General features: G+C 36.0%; 1 protein-coding gene across 2 annotated transcripts in view; it reads left to right on the top strand.

The window, feature by feature from the left end:
- Window positions 1-18,597, top strand: part of VWA8 (von Willebrand factor A domain containing 8) — a 391,316-nt gene that overhangs the window by 209,319 nt on the left and 163,400 nt on the right. For both annotated transcript variants that reach the window (XM_036249886.1, XM_036249887.1), the window contains exons 24-26: window positions 1,266-1,385; window positions 7,144-7,349; window positions 9,014-9,165. In XM_036249886.1, coding sequence (XP_036105779.1) covers window positions 1,266-1,385; window positions 7,144-7,349; window positions 9,014-9,165 — 478 coding nt within the window. The remainder of the gene's footprint in view (window positions 1-1,265; window positions 1,386-7,143; window positions 7,350-9,013; window positions 9,166-18,597) is intronic.

Below are 18,597 nucleotides of genomic sequence, written 5' to 3'. Positions count from 1 at the left end.
CGGCCAGGCTAACATTTCAGTTTTAGAATGAATTTATGAGAAAAGTGAGAATTTGAGTTAGCCTGAATACTATCTCAAAGAAAGATCATTCAGACTCGGGATTAGAATTGTGCCTGCCCTTCTTAGAGGCATAATAAAGACAGTGACATGGAAAGCAAGAAAGAATTGCTAAAACAAGTTATAGTTAAAGAGTGATATTATATCCTGGTAACTCTCTACATTTTCTGATACATTTTTGATAGTCTAGAAGTAAAGGGGTCATCATAATTTTTAAACTCAGGTTTGATTGTAAACAGTATTTTAAACAAAAGAGCCCCTGAAATTCTTTTGAACATGATTTCATAAAGCATCCCTTCTAGGGCTGTGTTTTTTATTTTCTTTGCTCTTTGAAGTGCTCACTTTTTATTTTAATTAACTAAGTTTTGCCTGTGACCACATACCTTGTTATTTACCACTACTGAAATTAATGGAGGTCTAACATTGAAACTATTGGTTGTATTAGTACATGACGATATGGCACATTGAAAGGTTAGTTTTTGGTATCATAAAAAAGTACAAGTGTAGGTTCTTATAGACTCAGATAAAGCTGCAGGTACTTCACAACTATCATTTTTTAATGATAGTATTCAATTCCTTTAATACCTGAAACATTTGCACAAAGAAAGCACCAATCAATTTGAAATTATTTATTTTAAGAACTATGGTAGAATTTCTTCATTGGAAATAAATCAGCATTGCACTAATAAGTTGACCACGTGTTCAAGACCTTTGTTTTGTGTAGTTAAGTTTCAAGGTGCATAGTCTGAAGAGGAGTCACTCCTTAGATGCATAAGGGCAGGTTCTATGCAAAGCGGTGCAGCTGCTGATTTGATAAGAACTAAAGGATGTTTGGATTGTCCTTGATTGTATTTTGGATTACCTCTTGTTATGGATTCTTTTTTTTTAAAGTAACAGAATCTCAAGCCAAGTTTAAGTACTATAAGACAACATTTGGACAAATTTGCTTTTATAGGTGTACATTGAATTTACATAAAAATGCAAGTTCCTGTATAATTAGTATATGGTTTATCAGTATTCTGTTCTTAAGCAAACTTCCTCAAGAAAAGTTTTTTTCTGCAACCAACTTGTTATAACCAGATTTCTTAGCGTTTTTAAAATATATTTGAACAGTATGACTACTTGTTATAGTATTTAAAGGCTATGACTTGATATTCTTAAGAATTATTAAATGTCAATAAAGAATAAATAGAAATTTTGTTTTTCAGATTCCGCTAATGTCAGTGGAAGAGAAAATGTTATACTGATTCATCCTGATTTTAGGATGATTGTTCTAGCCAACAGACCTGGATTTCCTTTCCTAGGCAACGATTTCTTCGGCACTTTAGGTAAAAGCAATAATGATAATAATAACAAAAATGGTAGCAATAGCAATGATAATACTGTTAGTAACGCTGCTGTAATGGCTGTCGCTGAATGCTACTGACTGCTGTGTCATCATCCCAACCACCCAGGAGAGCAGTCCTTTCCCCATTTCAGAGACGGAGAAGATCTGATATTCGAGGCTAACTATTAATCTAGGGGCACTTAGGTCATGGGTGTTTAAACATGGCTCCATTCCAGAGCCTGTCTTCTTAAACGATTACACTATACTCTTAGAAACAAAACACAAATTAAAGAATGGTTTTTAGTGTTTGGTTTTCATTATATCCCTCTAACTATGAAAAAATTGGAGGCCAGCTCAGAAGACTGATTCACATTGACTGGAGAGGCCCTGGGTTAAACTTAATCATCAGGCGCCTTTAAAAAGGACATCTCCTTCTATGGCAAGTAGGTAATTCTGGGTACTGGTAGTTCTCACTGTCAACATGAGCAGGTCCAGTGTCCCAGGAGGATTTTTGATCTAGCAGTTTCACATCAAGGAATTCATACTAGGGAATTACCCATGCAATGATGTTAAGTACAAGAATAGACAATATAGCTTTTAATTTATTTTATCTTTTTTTTTCATTATTTTTATTAATTTGTTTTTGTTACAGATGTTTCTTCTTTTCCCCCCATTGACACCCTCCTCCCCATCCCCCCTGCCCCATCCCCAGCTTTGTTGTCTATGTCCATTGGTTATGCATACATGCATATAAGTTCTGTGGTTTATCTCTTACCCCCTAACACTCTCTCTTCTAGGGTGTGTCAGTGTGTCCCCACCTCTATATCTCTGGGTCAGTTTTGTTCATCAGTTTGTTTAGTTCATTATATTCCACAAATAAGTGAGATCATGTGATATTTGTCTTTTTCTGCTTGGCTTGTTTCGCTTAGCATAATACTCTCCAGGTCTCTCCATGTCATCTCAAATGATAAGAGAGCTTTCTTTCTTACAGCTGTATAGTACTCCATTGTGTACATGTACCACATCTTTTATATCCATTCATCTACTGATGGACACTTTGGTTGTTTCCAGATCTTAGTTACATATATTCTTTCTGATTGGTGTTTCAGGTTTCTTAGGGTATATTCCTAGAAGTGGGATCACTGGGTCAAATGGAAGTTCAATTTTTAACTTTTTGAGTGTTTTCCATAGTGGCTGCACCAGTCTGCATTCCCACCAGCAGTGTGCTAGAGTCCCCTTCTCCACACCCTTGCCAACACTTGTTTGATGATTTGTTGATGGCGGCCATTCTGACAGGTGTAAAGTGATACCTTATAGTTGTTTTAATTTGCATCTCTTTGATGATTACTGATGTTGAGCATTTCTTCATATGTCTCTTGGCCATTTGTGTGTCCTGTTTGGAGAGTTGTCTATTTAGGTCTTTAGGATTTTCTATGTGCAATATCATGTCATCTGCAAATAATGACAGTTTCACTTCCTCCTTTTCAATTTGGACCCCTTTTATTTTTTCTTTGTGTCTAATTGTGGTGGCTAAGACTTCCAGTACTATGTTGAATAAGAGTGGTGAAAGTGGGCATCTCTGTCTTATTCCCATTCTTAAGGGGAATGCTTTTAGTTTTTGCCCATTGAGTAGGATGTTGGCTGTAGGTTTTTCATATATGGCTTTTATTTTGTTGAGATATGATCCCTCTATTCCCACATTACTGAGCATTTTTATCAGAAATGGGTACTGGATTTTGTTGAATGCTTTTTCAGCATCTATTGTTATGGTTTTTATCTTTCATTTTGCTTATGTGGTGTATTGCATTTACTGATTTGCGGATATTGTACCAGCCTTGCATCCCTGGGATCAATCCCACTTGGTCATGATGAATAATTTCTTTGACTTGCTAATATATATATATATTTTTTTGTACGTGCCCCTGATGGGAACCGAACCCGGGACTCGCTGCTCCACAGGCTGAAGCTCCAACCGCTGAGCCAAACCGGCCAGGACATTGATTTGCTAATATTTCATTAAGGATTTTGGCATCTGTGTTCATCAGGGATATTGGCCTAATGTAGTTTTCTTTCTTTGTAGTGTCTTTAGCCAGTTTTGGAATTAAGATTTTGCTGGCCTCATAAAATGATTTTGGAAGTGTTTCATCCTCTTGGATTTTTTGGAATAGTTTGAGGAGAATGGGTATTAGATCTTCTTTGAATGTTCGGTAAAACTCCCCATGAAGCCATCCTAATCTGGGCTTTTGTTTGCTGGGAGTTTCTTAATTACATTTTCAATTTTCTTTGCTGTTATTGGTCTGTTCAAGTTTTCTATCTCTTCCTGGTTCCGTTTTGGGAGGCTGTGTGTTTCTAAAAATTTGTTCATTTCTCCTAGATTGTCCGACTTGTTGGCATATAATTGTTCATAGTATGTTTCAATGATCCTTTGTATTTCTGTGGTGTCAGTTGTTACTTCTCTTTTGTTTCTGATTTTGTTCATTTGGTTTCTCTCTTTTTGTTTCTTGGTGAGTCTGGTTCATTTGGTTTCTCTCTTTTTGTTTCTTGGTGAGTCTGGCTAAATGTCCATTGATCTTGTTCATCTTTTCAAAGAACAAGCTTTTTGTTTCATTGATCTTTTGGATTGTTTTTTTGGTCTCTATGTCGTTTATTTCTGCTCTGACCTTTACTATTTCCTTCCTTCTACTAGCTTTGGGTTTTTCTTTTTGTTTACTTTCTAGTTCTTTAAGTTTTAGGGTTAGAAAGTCAACTAGGAATTTTTCTTGTTTCTTGAGGTAGGCCTGTAGTGCTATGAACTTCCCTCTCAGTACTGCTTTTGCTGTGTCCCATAGATTTTGTGTTGTGTGTTTGTTTTCATTGGTTTCCAGGGAGTTTTTAATTTCTTCCTTGATCTCAGTAGTAACCCATTTGTTGTTTAATAACATGCTATTTAGCCTTCAAATGTTTGATTGTTATATGTGCTTTTATTGTAATTGAGTTCTAGTTTCATACCACTGTGATCTGAGAAGATGCTTGATATGATTTCAATCTTCTTGAATTTGTAGAGACTTGTTTTGTGTCCTAACATGTGGTCTATCTTTGAGAATGTCCCATGTGCACTTGAGAAGAATGTATATTCTGCAGCTTTGGGGTGAAATGTTCTGGAAATATCAATGAAGTCCAACTGATCTAGTTCATCTTGTAAGGATTCTATATCCTTGTTAATTTTTTGTCTAGAAGATCTATCCAGTGGTGTCAGTGGTGTGTTAAATTCACCCACTATGATCATGTTGCTATTGATCTCTCCCATGAAGTCCTCCAGAAGTTTTTAAATATATTTTAGTGCTCCTGTATTTGGTGCATATATGTTTACCAGTGTTATATCCTCTTGTTGGATTGATCCTTTTAATATTATGTAGTGACCTTCTCTGTCTCTTATTATGGCCATCGTTTTGAAGTCTGTCTTGTCAGATATGAGTATTGCTATACCAGCTTTTTGTTCATTTCCATTTGCTTGGAAAATTTTTTCCATTCCTTCACTTTCATCCTGTGTGAATTTTTTGTTGTGAGCTGGGTCTTTTGTAGATAGGTTGTGTTTTCTTATCCAATCAGCTACTCTATGTCTTTTGATTGAAGCATTTAAGCCATTTACATTTAAGTTTATTATTGATAGATAGTTATTAGTTGCCATTTTAGTTTTATGCCTGTGTTCCTCTTTCTCTCTCTGTTTCTTCTTACAACAGTCCCTTCAGCATTTCTTGCAGTGCTGGTTTGGTGATGGTAAATTACTTTAGCTTTTTTTATTCTTGAAGTTCTTTATTTGTCCTTCAATTTTGAATGATAGCCTTGCTGGATAAAGTAGTCTTGGATTCAGACCCTTGCCTTTCATTACTTTGTACACTTCATGCCACACACTAGCTCAGTCTCTCACTCACTCAACCCTCCCTCTGGTCCTGCCCGCCGCCAATTTTAAGAAAGTCCAATATAGCTTTTTAAAATAGTAGCAAAAAAAATGGGAACATTCCAAATGGGACTAGATAAAGAAATTCTGTTACATCCACACAATAGAATACTATGCAGCTATTTTTAAAAAAGAATACGATGAGTTTACCCATGCCAATTAAAAAAACAATTCTCAAAATACAGTAAGTCAGAATAGTAGGTATAGTAGTTTCCCATTTGAATTAATACAAAACAAGACAAGAGGGATATGTGTACATGATTATGCTTGTACAGGCATAGAATTTTTTAAGAAGAGCTCCTAATATGTCTCCCAAATCCCCTTATCTCTCTGACCTCGTTTTTCTGCTCTGCTGTCCCCATCACTCTTTCTCTTCCAGCCGTTCTGCTCTCCTGCTTCTTTCTGGAACATGCCAGGTTGTGTTTGCCTTAGGGTCTTTGATTAGCTGTACGCTCTCCTGGAACACTTTTGCCCTCCATTTCTGCATTTGCAGACCTGAGGCCCTGCCTGACTGACTTCCCCACCATCTCCATTTCTGATATCCTACACTGTGCTGCTACTTTTTTCTTTGAAACAGAGTTTCTAACATTTATGTTTATTGTTTATTGTCTTCCTATGCCAGAATATAAACTCCCAGGACAGGATTTTTGTGTTTTTGATCACTGGTATATACAAAGTACCTAGAGTAGTACTTGGCACATGGAAGACAGTTAATAATTATCTAATGAATGAAGGAATGGGGTAATTATTGCTTTATATTAGTGTTACATTTTATTTTCCCCCCAAAAAAGGCAAAAGCTGTTCTTCATGTTTGTATTTAATGGATTTAGTCTATGAGATACAAATTTGAAGTTAACGTGGCTTGAATTTTATTGAGTGGCTTTCATAAATATGTAATAATGATAAAACAATGGTTCAGATGGTTTCTAAGTCAAATTAAGATCTAGATGTCCTTTCTTTTTAAAATGAATATCTTAAATAATGCAAATTTATTTACTTTAACTTTCTTTTGTCCCTGATCTCCTGGAATATAAATCAGTAGAATGATATGAACTTTTGGAATGAGAACGTCATCTCTCTTGTATAGATTATATTGTTCTAGTATATTCTCAGTTGCCTAAATTACAGGTGGAATATTTTGTGTTTCTACATTCCTTTTATTGGTTCTAATTTAGACATCATCTCTACAGGTTTACTTTTCCAAAAATAATTCTGAAGTATATTCCAGCAATCTGCACAGATATAAATTATTTAGAGAGTGATGGTACTGATTCCTCCTTTTTTAGTATACATAAAACATACATATGTGATAGATGTATATAATTTCTCCAGATACTCACCATGTATTAAAATTAAAAATGCAGTCTCAGAACCATATGAAGATTATTTTCCAATTAAATGGAAAAGGAATAAATCACCAAAACTATATATGTTTATATGTGTGCATTTTAAAAAACTGAGCTGTTAATACGGGCCTGTTGGGGAGTGAGTGGAATTGGCAGAATCACACGGGGGTTCTCTGTTTTGCTCTTTATATTTGAGTGTCTCCCAACGAGGTTGTATTCAAGTATTATTTAGGTTTTTTTAACAGAAACATATCTATGTAGACTACACCAACACATCATTCAGTTTCCTTTTCTTTAACTTTAGTCATTTGCTGTCTTCTCTTTGCCATCCTATTGTTGGATGGGCTTTCTGTACAATTTTACACATTTAAAAATAAAAATGCCTTGTGAGCAACCAGTGGTTCTTTAAACAACCACTGCACATTTCCTATGGCATTACAGTTGCATGCTGACTGTGCATTTTCTTTCTCCTATAGGTGATATTTTTAGCTGCCATGCAGTTGATAATCCCAAGCCCCAGTCGGAGCTTGAAATGCTCAGGCAATATGGACCAAATGTGCCCGAACCCATCCTGCAGAAGCTTGTGGCTGCCTTTGGAGAGCTGAGGAGTTTAGCTGACCAGGGCATTATTAACTACCCTTATTCTACCAGAGAAGTTGTCAACATAGTCAAGCACTTACAGGTATGGTGAATGCCTGTGTGTAAAGGTTTAAAAGAAGCCATTAATCTTGTTTTTCAGACTGCTTAATTTATACCAAGTTTTTCCATTTTTGTAAATTGATTGAGATGATATCATATGAAGGTTTATAATCTAGATTTTAAATCTGGAAGACCAGTGGACAATTTATATTTAGTTTTTTAATTGAGTTGGACAAAGTTCTGTGCCATGGCTGTTACCAAGGAGCCAGGAAATTTGGTGGAGGTTTTTGGGAAGGATCTGGGCAAGGGTGGGGATGAGAGAGTGAGACAGCAGGGAAACTTTATTGCTATTTGACTTTATACAACAAGCACATAGTATCTGAGTGAAAACAAACAACTTGGGTATAGAAAACAAACTAGGAGCCAAGAGTATTGATTAAGAAAGTTTTGTAAGATAGAGTGAATGAACAGGAGAGTGAAATTCCTTGTAACCATGTATAATGTCTAGTCTACCTTGGTAAAGAAAACAAAAAACCTTTGTAAATTCTATTTGTAACAAATAATTATTAGATCTAGTTATTAGATATAATGTTTATAAGTCTAATTATTTTAAATTCAGCAATTGATAAGTTTGCTTAGAAATTAGGTAGCTCGAATAACACTAAGTTGAATTAACTGTGCACATTTAGATTTGATATTGTAATTTATAAAATATTTGTTAAAATTAACTTTACTTTGTACTGTTTAAAAAACTAGATATTGTATTCATGTAATAACATTCTTATAGTTAGACTCATTTAAGATAATGAATTTGAAGAATGCTCAATAAAATTTTAATAATTATGAAATAAGAAAAAAAAGAACTTTAAGATAATAGTCACAACCTCATGACTCACATGCTGTTTACCCTCCCCCAGCCTTCCAAGGAAAACCTAAAAAGGAATATAGAAAACTTTTTTCTGCCTATAAAACCATGGTAAATTCAGCTCGGATCTCAGTGCTTAAGAGAGAGCCAGTAAAGGACCCAGAGGACACTATTAGTGTGAATTTTTACTAGTGTGAATTTATCTATTAGTAACACTTGTTTTCTTTCCCTCTGCTACTCCTGATTTCTCTGTGCAAACAACTTGAGTATAGAAAACAAACTAGGAGCCAGGAGTACTGATTAAGAAAGTTTTGTAAGATAGAGTGAATGAACAGGAGAGTGAAATTCCTTGTAGCCGTGTATAATGTTGTGTACTTTTCTCTGTGCTGTGCACTTTTATGTTCTTCTTTCTGTCTTTTCTTCATTTTTTCATAGACCTTTGACTTCTCTGAATACTTCTGTATAACCACTCAGTGCTCTGCTCTGTTTAAATAGTATTTTTTAATTTGTTCAATCTGGTATTCATTTTAAAGTCAGGAGATTTCAGAAAGCAGTGGAAGTCACTGAATACCAGGATCTAACATTTTCTCTAACATGATTTAACATTTGGGAAAAGGAACTGTGCCCCCTCTAATTCTAATATTTATTTGAAAGGGAAAATCTTAAGTCATCAGAGCAAACATTAAAAGAGAAAATATGTGTATTCTTCCTGTCTGGTTATTAGACAAGGCTGTTAATGTCTGCTAAAGTTTATTGGATCGTTATTGTGCTATCAGTTTTATATTCTTTATATCGGGTATTTTATCACATGAATAATAAGGTTTGTTGTTTTTTTAATGCAGAAATTTCCCACCGAAGGTCTCTCCAGTGTGGTCAGGAATGTGTTTGACTTTGATTCCTACAACCACGACATGAGGGAGATTTTGATTAATACTTTGCACAAATACGGGATACCTATTGGAACAAGACCTACCAGTGTGCAGCTGGCGAAGGAGTAAGGCAAACTCACTATTGATAAAATGCTGTTGAGTGTCGCTGTTCTGGTTTCAAATGCTGATAATTCTGAATCTACTTTATAGTCTACTAAACTGAGTTGGTGTGGAAATCACTTTCCACAAGTAAACTTTTCAAATATACGTTGCTATTGGCTGGCTGGCTTTCAGTTAAATAGCATTATTTAGAAGTCTGTAAATTGAGAATTTCAATTATTTTAAATGTTCCAAGAGCAGATGTAATATAATCAAATAAAGGGAAATATTTGTTTCTTTAACAGTCTCTGTCTTTTTGTTGAAATACTGTGACTCTCACTATTTCCTAATCTGGTGCAAAATCATTGTACAAACATGAAAATGATGGAAAGGGATAATATGCGTTCAGTTAAAGTATTCTTATTTATATCACCATATATTTTTCTGTTATGATAGTTTCTAAATTTATAATCATATTAACTTAAGAGATTTCTGGTTACTTATTTTAGGTTGACAGATGAAAGAGGTAGTGAAAATAAGTGGGTTTGTTTCATGTGGGCCAGTTGCCTGACTTTTATTTTGTAATTACGGGCTACGTACTTACTTAACCTTACCAAAAGAATCTTGCAAATATATTGTTGACCAGAAAGATAGTTGACAGAGTTTATTGTTAAAGTAGTTAAATTCATGCTAATTCACTAGAAAATAGTTTTAAAAATGCATGTTATTAACTTATGATGATGAGTCCAATGCTTTGTATATAAAAATAATTAGCATAAATTTCTAAGGCACAATAATTACTTTTAAATTATTACTAACTTTAGTTTCATATAGGAAGCACTCTACCTTACTTAGAAAAAAATTATTTAAAGTAAATTAATGATTAGTCCAGCTATTTATATATGTGTTTATATATACACACATATATAAATATATATCCTAAGTGTATACATCATCCTTATTTATTCTTTGAAGTTATTATAAAAACTTTTCAGAATATATGCCAATAAAAATGTATCATTAAAGCTTTAACAATTTATTCAAGTATTTCTTAAAGAGAAACAAATATTTCCCTTCTGTGGTAAAGGCTCAAAATAGAATTATGTTAGACATTATCAGTGAATTGGTTTATATTATTAATGAGTGAGTAAATTTTATTTGAAAAGAGTGATTTTGTTGCCGGTAGAAATGGGATTTTTTCATGGAGCTGTGAGAAAAACATTTCTGGGGACTCATGCATGGGAGGTTGAGGTGTCGTGAAAAGATTTACTGGGGTTGAAATGGAGGCTGCCCCCAGGTTCCCTGGGCTTGCATCTCCATTCGTCCTACTATGGAAAATGTCCAGCCTTGTCTTCATCAGTCCCAGAAATAGTGCCAGTGTCCAGAGATTCTGTGCCCAGCCAAGGCTTAGTCCAATTTAGTCTCTGTCCCCATCTGGCCTAGTCTGTTACCGGCTGCACAGTGTGTTGCTGTACCCAAGCTCAGGCTTGGAGTCCAGTGGCTGCCAGGCTGCAGGCTGCTGCTAGGCCCGCACGACTGCTATAGAGAGAGAATGTACCAATTACCAGGTGAGAGAGGGAGGGAGGGAGGGAGGGAGAGAGAGAGAGAGAGAGAGAGAGAGAGAGAGAGAGAGAGAGAAAGTGAAAGGAGAGAGAGAGATCGATCCAGATGGAGATCGAGATCAGCTTTGTTAAGCTTGGATTATATTATCTTGGTTTTGAGAAGGACCAGGTGCCCTTCTTTTTTTTTAATCCTGGATATGATCAAAGATGGCAAGAAAATCGTGGAGCCTGGTGCCCTTTCAAAATAACCAGTTAATTTCCCAATTTTTCCCTGGCTTCTGATGGGTCTCCCCACTAACCAATCCATTTCCTGGATCTTTTTGGGTTCTGTGCCTCTTATCCAGTCTGATTCTTGTCCCAGGCTAGGCTCCGCCCCCTTATGGTTGCCATCTGGCTTCTACTGCTCATGTGCACAGCACAGGAATTTCCCTTCCTCCTCCCCTTATAATCTGCTACCAGGCTGGCAGTTCACTACAGGCAGTTGCCAGGAGAGACTCTTCTTGCCCTTAGGGGATTGCCCAACAATTAAGTCCTGAGGGAGGAGGATGTGACAGTTTGCTGGAATGTGTGAATGAGCCTGTGAATGCTATAGCTTCCTAGTGAAGCAAGCCCAATATTTGATTCAGCTCCCTAGTTTTTTATGCTTAATGTCTGATTCCCTTTGTCCCTTTATTAATATCTAGCTACGTATGCTAACAGTTTGGTGTTAGCTACTAAAATGTAAAGCTTTCTGTAAAATACTATTTTACTGATTGATAGCAGTGTTTATGGACATTTTGAAACTAGTAATTTAATGGGTGTGGTACATCTTCTATATTAGAAAGTTCGAGAAATTGTCTTTAATATGCATACTTCTATTACTGCTTATGTTTTTTTAACTTTTAAAATAAACTATATCTTTATTTTCTATTGGAAATAAGATGGTTTTTTAATTACCATTAACAAATTTCTATAATTAGAATTCTAGTTTCTTGGAAACCAGGCTTGTAATTTAAAAATGACCTTTTTTAAATGCTCTTACACAGCTTAAAATAAAAATTAAAATACATATTAGTTGGTAAGATCAATCAAAAGAAAACTGTTGGCAATTTTATTATCTAAGGAAGACAGGTGAAATAATTTAACTTATTTATTACTGTCCTCAGTTCTAAACTGAAAAATTCTTGTCATTGGCAAGTTGATTCCAACCCAAGTACTTGTGGGTTGGAAGCAAAACTACATTGAGCCTGGAAATAAGATGGTCACACTTGTGCCTACGATGAGGATGGAAGCAATGAGCTGTGCACGCACTGCATGCAGCTAAGAGTGATAGCAGATATGGAAAATGAGGGGATCTTCTCTTGGGGTGCACTAATTGTAGACTACAATTTAGAACGTATTTTCCTTGTCTGTAAATTGTAGTGTCTTGGGCAGCTCAAAAGTAGTGATGTCATTTCACTGCCCTTTAGTGAAATCTACAGGTTCCATATGTCTATTTCTATCAAATGATTAGCCTTTTACTTTGAGAGTGTAGCATGGTAAACTGAACAAAGCAATGGCCTGGGAATTCAGCCGTTAGTTGTACTTACTTTCAACCTGCATGCCCAGGTAAAGGAAAAACAGATTTTACCCTATTGGTAAAAAGAGGGCATTTTATTATAGATATCATAACTATGTAACATATTTATTTGGGACATTTTTGAGAATGAAACAGGATGCTAATAAAAATAACAACTATAAAAAGAGATATGAAATAAGACTGTCATAGTGAGGCCCGAATATATGGTCCTCTTCTTAAGGTTAATAAGGTTCCTTCCTATTCTAACATCCTTTGCATTTTTATGCAATCCTAATTTTCTCTCATCTGCAAAAACAAGAACAAAAACTAATAAAAATAAAAAAAAGTGATACTAACACTTTCCTTGTTCCCTGTGGAGAAGCACACTGTTAATAGTAATCACATAGACCTCTAAAAATTTAAAGTTGTGCCCATGCAGTCTTATGATTAACTTTGACTTTTCCAGACCTTTTGCTAAACCTTTCACTTCACTAGGACTTTTGCTACAGCAGTTCTTTGAGGCTACTCCTGCCCACCTGTGGCAGACACTGTGTTAGTGACAAAGATCCACCTTGGATTTCTGTACCTAAGGAAGAAGAAAATGTTTTAATTACTATTAATATTCTTTTGCCCTGAATGGAAATATTTTTCAAAACCTATTATTTTCTTTTTCTGTAATCTAGCCACAGTAGTTACTAAATGGGAGCAAACTTACACTCAGTCCAGAATAAAATGCTCACATTCACACTAAAGATGCGGATGGAAAAATAGTTGGCCACTTAACTGCATAGAGCTAAAACGAGATATAAGGCAGATGTTGTAGAAAAGGGCAGTTTTCTCTTGGAGAGATGATACTAGACCACTGCCTGTACAGTCTTCTACAGCCTCTTCTTCCTCAGCAAAAATCAGAGTCTACTCTGGCTATTTGGTGATATCTCTTTAATGCTCTTTAGTAAAATTCCCGAGATAAAGATACTGTCACTTTCTTTTTTGTTCTACAAAATAGTGCAGTGACTAACTGTGCCTATCTCATAGTCTCTGCACATTTTTATTTTATTTTATTTTATTTAATTGCCTAACTTATTTTATTAAAATAAAAATCACAAATCATAAGTAACATACACAATGTCCCTTTCACCATTTAAGTAAGATACTTTGATTTTATTTAAATATTCTCATGTTTTCAAGGTAACAGTATCTGAGAATGAGGCATACCTTGGTGGGCAAAAGTAGATTTACAGTTGTGAGTATACAAAACACAATTCTGGTATTATTATTATTTATTAATCACTGTATTATTTATTTGTATATCTACTTTTGCCCACCCCTGCATATATTCTGTAGTACTACAAACCCAGTAGCCATTAACCTACAGAATAATTTTCATCCAGGTACTTCAAAAAGTTTTGTCATTTCTTCAAACCTTTCCATCAGAACTCTCAGGTTTTTTAAATTTATTCATTTATTTATTTTTTATTTAATTTTATTTTTGTTACAGATGTTTCTCCTTTTTTACCCCATTGACACCCTCCTCCCCATCCCCCCACCCCGTCCCGGGCTTTGTTGTCCGTGTCCATTGGTTATGCATACATGCATATAAGTTCTGTGGTTTATCTCTTCCCTCCCCTCACCCCCTCTTCTGAGGGTTGTCAGTCTGTACCCTACTTCCGTGTTTCTGGATCTACCCTATTCCTCAGACTGTTATATTCATTATATTCCATATATAAGTGAGATCATGTGGTATTTGTCTTTTTCTGCTTGGCTTGTTTCACTTAGGATAATACTTTCCAGGTCCCTCCATGCCGTCTCAAAGGATAAGAGATCTTTCTTTCTTACAGCTGCATAGTACTCCATTATGTATGTGTACCACAGCTTTTTTATCCATTCGTCTACTGATGGACACTTAGGCTGTTACCAGATCTTAGCTATTGTAAATAGTGCTGCTATAAACATGGGGGGAGGGGTACATATATTCTTCCTGATTGGTGTTTCTGGCTTCTTAGGGTATATTCCTAGAAGCGGGATCACTGGGTCAAATGGAAGTTCAATTTTTAATTTTTTGAGGTAGCACCATATTGTTTTCCATAGTGGCTGCACCAGTCTGCATTCCCACCAGCAATGCACTAGAGTCCCCTTTTCTCCACACCCTCGCCAACACTTGTTGTTTGATGATTTGTTGATGGCGGCCATTCTGACAGGTGTGAGGTGATACCTCATTGTTGTTTTAATTTGCATCTCTTTGATGATTAGTGATGTTGAGCATTTCTTCATATGTCTCTTGGCCATTTGTATGTCCTGTTTGGAGAGGTGTCTATTCAGCTCCTCTGCCCATTTTTTAATTGGGTTCTTTGTCTTCCTTTTGTTCAGTTGTATGAGTACTTTATATATATTGGAAATTAACCCCTTATCTGATATATCATTGGCAGTTATGTTCTCCCATACAGTGGGTTGCCTTTCCATTTTGATGGTTGTTTCTTTTGCTGTGCAGAAGCTTTTTTAGTTTGATATAGTCCCATGTGTTCATTTTTTCCTTTGTTTCTGTTTCTGCACATTTTTAAAAGGCCCAATCTGATATTCTGAGATGACTATGACTATCCTCTTTACTAAAATTGGTATTTACTAAACTTGGTATTTGGCCAAATCTGACTGGCTAATTATTTTTACCGCGCTTGGTTGTGCCATAACGAAGCTCTTCTTCCTGATCTGCAGTACATTCCCAGATGTTAGTACTGCAGTCAGAGTTGGCTACCTACACCTCCATATTGCATTTGCTTCTTCTCACTGGTACTTCCTGAGGTTGTTTTATTATTATTATTATTGTCATCATCATTATTATTCCCTTTTAAGTTTCTAATACAGGGGAAGGGATATGCCAAAGAGATGGTGAACATAACCATATGATGCTCAGTGGGAAAAATGTAGGCAAAAATAAGAAGATTTGGGTTAAAATCTGAGCTCTTAAAAAAATAATCTGAGCTATTGAGTTTCAAATGTCATGTTTAGTAAAACACATACACACACACACACACACACACACACACAATTAGATCCAAGCACCCAACCAAAAGCATATAGGTTATCTACTATAGTAGATATAGATAGAAATTTCAAAGCAAAGTTTGCTTGTTTTTCTCTCAAATTAGCTTTTCTTTCTTTCTTTCTTTTTTTTCCATCCTCACCCGAACAAATTTTTTTCCATTTTTTCTTCAGATAGACTGGGATGGAAAGAGAGGAAGATAGAGAGAGAGAGAGAGAGAGAGAGAGAGAGAGAGAGAGAGAAACATCGACGTGAAAGGGACACATTGAGTGGCTGCCACTCGCACGACCAACCAGGGCCGGGGACAAACTGCAACCGAAATACATGCCCTTAGCGGGAACCGAACTCGGGTCTCTCTGGACTGCAGGCTGACGCTTTAACCGCTGAGCCAAACCGGCCAGGGCAAATGAACTTTTATTTCTGAAGATTCTTTTGAGAATAAACATACTGCTAACACTTGAGTTATTTCTCTCGTTTTTTTCCTTTTTTACTCAATCCCTCCACCTTGCACAATACCCACCCCACCAGAGATGTCTGCCTGCTGTCTGTATTTAAATTATCATCCTTCTGCCCGGCTGGTGTTGCTCAGTGGTTGAGCATTGACCCATGCACCAGGAGGTCACCGGTTCGAGTCCCAGCACATGCTCAGGTTATGGGCCCAATCCCCAGTTGGGGGCATGCAGGAGGCAGCCAATTGATGTTCTCTCTCATTGATGTTTCTGTCTCTTTCTCTCTCCCTTCCTCTCTCTAGGATCAATAAAGAAAAAAAAAAAGATCATCCTTCTTATTCTAAATTCTTTGTCCTCAATTCTGTTGACTCTTTTTGAATGCTGCGTTGTTTATTTTAAGCCAGTTTCAGTTTTTCCCCCAAAGCATTTATTGCCTATTTGTCACTGGCAAACTACATATAAGCTACCAATCATTTATTTGTATCAATTGAGTAAAATAAAAAATTTGAGGAAATTGAGAGTTTTAACAGGTAGTATTTGTTTGTGATGCATATTTAATAGAGGAAGAATGAATTTTCATTTAAATTTAAAATAAATTTTAAAAAAGAAAATTAAAACACCTATAATTCCACGATCTGAAGATCACTGGTTTTGAATCTTGTGATTATATGTGCTATTTCATAATTGAGAAATAATTTCTTTTGAATTTTTTTCTTTTTTTCACAGTTTTTCTTCTTAATAGAAGAGACATGTCCCTGAAAGGGGATTCTTTTAAAAACATTTTATTCCAAAACTTCTTTGCTGAAAAGAAATGTGTCTCTAATGAATTAGATTTGAATACAAATAACACTCTTTCCCAACCCTACTTTTTTCCCAACCCTACTTTTTTCTTTATTCTTCTTGAGATTTTAAGCATTAGATATTTAATATAAATATAATTAACAATTCATAAAGCAGATAAGGTACTCTCACAGGGACTATAAACATTAATATCAACACTTTGTGTCTTTATGCCCATGGTTTAATCTCATTATCCTTTTTAGACATATAAAAATGCTGGACAGACTGCACTTCTAAAAATGACTGTTATGTGAGACTTTAAAGGCTCCCACAGCTGGAGAAGAAGCCCTGTGGGAGCCTTAAACCTGCTCTTCGGTGCCCTGACATCCACATTCCCTCTGCTGTCAATACTTACTAAAATACTTTTAAATTTAATTTTTCAGGCAAAATAAAGTACCTTTGAATGAACAAGGTCTAGGACCATATTGCAAATTTTTAATTAAAAATTTCAATATGTTCACATTTTAAACAGTTTAAAAACACATGGTGGTATTGATAGCAGCTGCCTTTGAGAGGCCCTGGAAAGGGAACGGCGGCCTCGCTCTCTGTTCTAATTTAATACACTAACACGTGCATTTTCCATATTTTAGTGTTTGAATGTCCACAGACTACCTGGGCACTGGAATTTTTCATTTTGATTTTTTATTTAAATAAAATAAAACGTTTAAAGTAAAGGGTCTAGTCTGAAAATGCTATTTTTTGCCTCAGTGCAGCAGAGCCTGAGCTGCACCGCGACCCTCCTCGGTGGGGACACGGCCCCTCCCCCACGGCAGGCAGGAAGCTCAGGTAACCGAGCAGTTCTGTGGCACTTCCGCTCAATATACCTGTAGTCGTTGATAGAGTATCAATGAGGATAGACAACACATTTTTAGTGGCAAAAATAAAAATATTTACATTTATCAAGTGCTTACTAAGTGCTCTAAGCACTTTACAAATATTAATTCACTTACTCTATACAACAATTCTATTTGTTCCATTAGGCAAGTAATTAAAAATTTTGTTATCTATTAGGTTTGGCAGTGTGTGTGTGTGTTTCTGTTCTACAGATGCAGAAACTGAGTTTCAGAAGACTAAAAACTTGATAAATTACATAGTCAATAAGGACAGAGTGAGGGATTCAACCACAGGTCTGTCTGTTCTGAAACTTTCATCTTCTTGCTCACTCTACCGTGCTGTGTGCACAGTGCTTTACACGGGAAAAGCTGTGCAAAACAACACTGGGTTGCAAGACTTTAAAGATAATGGAAACTTTGGAATTTTTCAAATTTCATTTCCCACCATTTGGGGACATATATCATACAAAATATGCATATAACTTTTATGCCCATTATTTTCTTTTTGTTTGTTTTGTTTTTTTAATCCTTACCCGAGGATATTTTTCTATTTGTCTTCAGGTAGAGTGAGGGGGAGGGGGAAGGGGAAAGAGAGAGAAACATGGACATGAGAGGGACACATTGACTGGTTGCCTCCCGCAGGACCCTGACCAGGGCCAGGGGCGGACCACAACCAAGGAACATGCCCTTGGCTGGAATCAAACCCATGACTCATTGGTCTGTGGGCCAATGCTCTAACCACTGAACAAACCCAGCCAGGGCAACTAGGCCCATTGTTTTAATCACAGTTTCCTTCAAGTTAATGCCATTTGTCATTGATTCCATAAATAAATAAAAAATACTTTTTATAAGATGCAAGCAAATTCTCTTAAATCAAACGTGTCTTTGAAAGGGTATCTATCTAGAATGGGTTTTCTCTGTTAAAGACTTACCTCATGCAACTGAACAGCAACAGCAGCTGTTGCGTCTCTGTCCGAGACCAACCATGGGGTCCCCAAAGTGCCAGAGGCGTTAAACAGAGCACCCCAGCCAGAGTCTCTCTTTCAAGTAATTTCATTAGGTTTATCTTTGAAAATAGGAATGATTATCAATTTACTGTTTGTCCCATTAAATTTTAAGACTCAAAATTTTGTGCCTCTCCTTCCATTTTCCAAACTACTATATGCTATGTAAGTTTCTTTTTGTATTCTTAGTTTTTAC

This window comes from Molossus molossus, unplaced genomic scaffold (assembly GCF_014108415.1).
Source record: "Molossus molossus isolate mMolMol1 unplaced genomic scaffold, mMolMol1.p scaffold_m16_p_9, whole genome shotgun sequence".
NCBI lineage: Eukaryota > Metazoa > Chordata > Mammalia > Chiroptera > Molossidae > Molossus > Molossus molossus.
The sequence above is the reverse complement of the archived record's forward strand: the minus strand, read 5'-3'. Positions and strand labels throughout refer to the sequence as shown.